Source organism: Salvelinus fontinalis, chromosome 6 (genome assembly GCF_029448725.1).
Source record: "Salvelinus fontinalis isolate EN_2023a chromosome 6, ASM2944872v1, whole genome shotgun sequence".
Taxonomy (NCBI): Eukaryota; Metazoa; Chordata; class Actinopteri; order Salmoniformes; family Salmonidae; genus Salvelinus; species Salvelinus fontinalis.
Genome location: NC_074670.1, coordinates 19145399 through 19151398, shown reverse-complemented (window position 1 = coordinate 19151398; position 6000 = coordinate 19145399). Strand labels below are relative to the sequence as shown.

The window sequence follows — 6000 nt, the reverse complement described above, 5'->3', positions numbered from 1 at the left end:
CACCTGTACATAGCCCATCTATAATTTAGCCCAAACAACTACCTCTCCCACTACTGTATTTATATATTTAGCTCCTTTGCACCCAATGATTTCTATCTCTACTTTGCACATTCTTCCACTGCAAATCTACCATTCCAGTGTTTTACTTGCTATATTGTATTTACTTTGCCACCATGGCCTTTTTTTTTGCCTTTACCTCCCTTATCTCACCTCATTTGCTCACATTGTATATAGACTTATTTTTCTACTGTATTATTGACTGTATGTTTGTTTTACTCCATGTGTAACTCTGTGTTGTTGTATGTGTCGAACTGCTTTGCTTTATCTTGGCCAGGTCGCAATTGTAAATGAGAACTTGTTCTCATCTTGCCTACCTGGTTAAATAAAGGTGAAAAAAAATAAAAAATCATCCTCACAAGAAATCAGATCAAGGAAACTGGTTTGATGTGTGTCAGATAGCATAGTACATTTCAGGTGCTCAGAACAAGTGTTAAGTTCCCAACCTGGCCCTCACACAATCATTATCATCGATTGTCAAATGTATTATCACCAACCAATGATATTGCTGTACTTATACATTGCATGTTATATAAATGTCATATCAGCATTTGTTTCATTACATTTTCAAATGACCAAGTCTGATTTGTTCAAACATCTTAACATCTTTATTAAGCAAATAACATTATAAATAAAAAAGTGCATAGAAAAATTAAACGGGTTTAGAAATATGTATACAATTATTTACAAACTCAGGGTTTATTTGTACAAGGTAACAAAGACAAGTTCACACATTTTCTTATGTCTTTTACACTTTGTTATACTTTAAAATAACCCTACCATATAGAACAATACAGCTTTCTGAACCAGTTCTGGGAGAGATCGTCATGGTAACTTCAGGTTTCCAACTAGTGCTTTGCATGCTTCATTGAACACACAGGCCAGCTCTGCAGGACATTAAAACCAAGTTACTCTTATTATATTATCATCATCATCCTCTTTTTGCATTAGTATTCTTTAACATCTGTCAGAACAACTGAGGTAGAATCCTGGCAAGAGTTTGGGGAGTGGAGTGGGTATAGAGAAACTTTCTGCTCTGAGAGGTGTTCCCATTTCCGGTTTTAAGCAGAAAGGGAAGCTAGGTTAAGGATAGCCGTATCCCTGAAATCCAGATGCATCCTGTTAATGGCAAACTCTGCTAAGGGTGTTAGATGATTGACACATGGGAATATAGGCTCCATCTCACTGATTGGTCGCGCAGGCAGGCGGGCTTAAGCTCTTCCTTACTGTGTATTAAATTCCAAAAAGGACAGAACTCATTTCCTTTAGATTATTATCTCTAGCTTGAAGGGTTCTCTGTAGTACGCAGATGGGAAGAATAGCATGGATTCTAATGCTTGTTATTCTCCTGTTATAAGGCCTGCCGATACTAAGGCCTGCTGTACTTTCTCCATGAAAATTATACCAGAACAAAGAAATAAAATCAAAAACAATTAAAAAAGACCTGCTTTAGAACAATGTCTTGTGTAAAGACTGAAATGTAATACACAACTTTCCTCAAACATCAAGGTTCAAATAAAAGAAAGAGGAAACAAAGTAAACAAAAAGAGGAAATGAGGGGAGGAAGATTTCCCACAAGACCACCACCATTTACACTAAGCAAAGCTAGTTTCACCAGTCCTAAATCTGAACAGAAACATTAATAAATACAGCGATTTTAGAGCTCAAGCAATCTCTCACTGTAAAGATGTGAACCACAGTGTGTACATTTGATTTCCTAATATGTCTGACTGAACTGACAGCGTTGTCTAAAGTTGTACGACAGCAAACGTTAAGGTGCTGAGTGCATTCTCTCCCTATCTAGGTTTTACACCAAGACATGATTCTCTCTTAAAGCCATCCTACGGAGCAACACAGTACAGTACTGGCCTAATGCTATGCTTGAGATCTCAGGGGTGCTGTCAGTCCACACAGTCGGGAATATATAGAGTTTATAACGCATCTCTTAGTGGTGTAACTTGGACAGTGTTCCACCCTTCCACCCTTGGATTGCAGAGAATGTCAGAGAGAGAAGTCAGTTCTTTGTTAACTCCACTGAATGTTGAGAAATATGGAGTCTGGATTTTGTTAGTTCACTAAAGACGCGCAACTGTAATGCAGCAAAGTCGTAGGCCTAATATTATTGCAAAGGTAATCAGCATTTGCCATGATAGTAATAAAATATATTTAAAATAAAAAAAGATGCACTGAAGTTTCCAGCTAAACTCGTCACTCTTGGATTGGGTAGTGTTTGCTACATACAAAAATGGTGAAGGGAAAGTTCTTAAAGATATGATTTAGCTGCAGCAAACTCTGTAAGGGTGACACTAACCGTTATCTAACCGTTTAACTGAACATAATGGAGGTCCCTTCCCCGGTCTGTGTGAGAGGGGAGTGGAGAATGGATAGAAAAATAGTTATTATTTGCAGGGTCTCTGACCTAGGAGCCTCCAAGCCTATTGCCCATCATATCTAGCACCATGGTTCTCTGAACAGTCAACGGAAAGCAAATATGTACAACCTGACGCATGATGAGCATTGTGAAATATAATTTCAAATAAATAAAACTATGATTACAGGATCAAGTAAAGATATGGCCAAGGGATCAACTAGATAGGATGGAGCCAACATGATTATGGGTGTCAATTAAAAATCTACCCCCGCCCCCTGACAAAAAAAGATAAAGAATATGTCCAAGTCTAGCTTTTCTGGTCCACCCTTATTTCAACAGAAAGGGCTTGACATTAGGGCGTCAAGGAAAATACCTCCATGCAACATAGAACCAGCATAACCACAACAGATGTCTGCAGGGTTCAGTATCCTGTTCTCAAGAAAAAAAACACACTATAACGGTAGCTACTTCCACCCTCTCCTGTGGTGAACTTGTCCAACCTCTGGCAAGTGCATATTGGTTAGAAGGCAATGTGAGCTTATGGATGCATGTCCCTGTGTGGTGCTCCTCTTCCCTCTTGCTCCCCATCTCCTGGCCTTGGTTCCTCTTCCAGTCTCTTCGTAGTGGCTCATCCTTTCCTGTATTTTCTCCTCCCCCACCTCCCAACCCAGTAAAACCTTAATTTAAGGCTTTTAACCTCTGTCTTCCCCTGTTGCCTCTGCTCTCAGCCACTCCCGTAGTGCCTTGTTCCCCCTGCAGAGACTGTGGCAGTACCACGTCCTCCTCCTGTCCCTAGTTGAGGAAGCGCCTGCATTTCCGGGCCCCGCAGTTGCAGTTGAGCTTGCTTGCTGGGTCTTCGATGGGGAACTTGTAGTCGTAGGTGAGCTCCTCACCCCGGTAGATCTTGCGCAGGGCGAAGATGACGATGTGCTTCTGGCCCTCCACGTTGATGACGCGCGAGTAGCAGTTGGGCTCGCATGAGTGGTTTATGAAGCGCGCCGCATTGCCGTGCATGGTGGCGTCCACCACGTCAAAGTCATCGATACGGAACATGTAGCAGCCGATACCCTGTGGAGGAAGGAGGGAAAAGAGACAGGGGACTTAGTTTTAGTTTAACATGTATTATGTTGGTATCAATAACATTTATTCATTCAAGCCCACAATTAGTGGATTTTAAAAAGGTCCACCAACTAAGGTTTCGTTGGGACAAACCATAGGGCTTATGTCGTCTCAACCACACTCTGAACTGATTGATCTCACCTTGCCATCGTAGTACTTCTCCCGCTTGTCTGTGAGCACTGAGCGAATGACGATGCCGGCATACTCAATGACCATCTCCTGAGCATCGATGTTCCTCTTGCAGAACAGACCTCGACCGTGGATAGCAGACCTACACCAGAGAGAGATGTCAAAAGAGGCTCAAGTATGAACAACAGTTTCCATAGCTAATCTCCTTGGCAATTAAAAGGATGCGATGATCACATTATTTTTATTATTATTTATTATCTGATCCTGAGTCAGTGGGAATTCATGTTACTCATTTTGTAGCAGAATAACATAATAGCAGAAAAGGGAGAGGCAGGAAATATAAACCATGCCTCAGTTCCTAGTTTGCTGTGATAGCTGTAGAAACCGCAATGACGGCTTCCTGTCCAGACAGACTGCAAATGATCTATTGTGGGGTCAGTTGGCACCCCACTGAGAAACACATGAGCTCTTTAGCCCAGAATCATGATCATAGTCACAGGCTCTGTCCATAGTATTGGCTTTGACCTCAGTGCCTCAGGGGGGACGAGGACTAGTTGTGTGCTGACCTGTACACGCCTACAGCCTCCTTTGATGTCCTCTCCAGATGTCTGAAGCGCATGGCCATGGGGAGCTCCAAGCTAGTGGCACGTCTAGGAGAAAAGGGACAAGCAGAGAAGATGACGATGTGCTTCTGACATTTCACGTTTAACACTGAGAAATGAGTCACTAGAGACTCAGACACAAGAGGTTAGAACATATTTTTAACATTGCTTGTTAGGAGGTAGTTGCAGAAATGGCGGAATGGCGGAATGGTTTAGTCCAACCACAAAGATGACTTTAGGGGAGTTACAAATACAGAAATGGACAACATTTCAATAGTGAATTAGTTACAGCTATAAAAACGATTATGTAAACCTGTAGTTGTACAGCTCCTTTGTTACTCATAAGTCTGAATGAGAACATTGATATGTTATGTCTACCAACTTATAAATGGATAATTTGTTGATGTGAAAGTTGTTTTTTAAAGGAACAACACTTGCGGCCATGTACAACACGTTCTAAGAATGTTCTGCTAGACAAGATCTTTCATGGACTAGCTCCTGCACTATTTAAGCCAAAGCTTCCTTTTTTAAGATGTTAGCATTTAGTTGGCTTCCTTTGCGATGGCATACAATAACTCTGTAATCTGACCTTGTGGATTTGAGTGGGACTTCATCCTCTTCCTCATCGTAGGGGTTGATGTCAGGCAGCTGGCGGTGCTGGGAAGCCAGGAAGTTGAACATGTCGAAGGTGGTCTTCCTGTAAGAGAAGACAGGAACAAGGTGTTACGTTATATTTTACAGTATGCAGGCTTGACTTTCTTGATCATTTTTTTCCCCCCGAGCATTGGTATAGAATTTGGGATGTGGACATCACCCACAAACTCTTCATATGTTAATGAATGGAGGAGCATAGACGTCATACAGGTCTTATTTCTAATTTACGCAGACTGTGGGAGGTGGAGATGACACCTCAGCATTTGTTCCTCTAAACCTGACAGATGTCTACATTCAAAACATACATTTCACCAATACTCTACACAGAGAGACTAGCTTCCACTTTGAAGTTGAAAACCACCTACAGAGGGGAAAACCCAGATTCTCCAGACATTTTCTAGACAGTGGTATGGGTTGACCAACTGCAAGGTAAGGACAAAGTAATACCGGTTCCCACCATTACACTTGTGGTGATGTACAATTTCTCTGGAACTTCCAAATGAACATATTTTTATTTATTAAAACTTCTTCCAACCCATGACGCATGATTAGTGTTGCACATTTTGGGGAAAATTCAGAAGTGGAAACTTTCCGTGGGAATTAACAGGATTACACGGGAAAAAACTGAAATATATGCAAATTAATATTAATACCATTTAAATGTAGACGTTTTTTTGCATTGGATATATTTACCATATCATATGGAGACAGAAACATAAACCTTTTACCTTATCATATGTAGACATAATTGCAAATGATTAAATCCTTCCAATAGAAAAAAAGCTTAGTTACGAATTTAACTTTAATTAAATGAGATGACTCTTCACATGGCACGATTTCACTGAACAACAAAAGAAAGGGAATATTGAATGATCCATCGCTTCTCCCAAAAATGTTTTCAACATACATCTGTAAAATGATAGTCTAGAAACTAAAGCTTTGGTTGTCTTCTTCTCAGGCTTCCATGTCTTCTCCCTGGACCTCCTCAATGTTCACCTATTGAACATCAGACTAAGGCCTCATCTTTACTGTCACTTTCCAACCTTGTTGAGGATTGTTCGTTGTCCG

At 40.8% G+C, this 6000-nt stretch overlaps 1 protein-coding gene across 2 annotated transcripts in view; it reads right to left on the bottom strand.

The window, feature by feature from the left end:
- Positions 1 to 642: 642 nt before the first annotated feature.
- LOC129857256 (histone-lysine N-methyltransferase 2A-like) overlaps positions 643 to 6000 on the bottom strand; it is a 55554-nt gene continuing 50196 nt past the window's right edge. For both annotated transcript variants that reach the window (XM_055925309.1, XM_055925310.1), the window contains exons 31-34: positions 4868 to 4975; positions 4243 to 4326; positions 3689 to 3818; positions 643 to 3496 (exon numbers count right to left, since the gene is read on the bottom strand). In XM_055925309.1, the coding sequence (XP_055781284.1) occupies positions 3221 to 3496; positions 3689 to 3818; positions 4243 to 4326; positions 4868 to 4975 (598 nt within the window). In that variant the 3' untranslated portion in view covers positions 643 to 3220. The remainder of the gene's footprint in view (positions 3497 to 3688; positions 3819 to 4242; positions 4327 to 4867; positions 4976 to 6000) is intronic.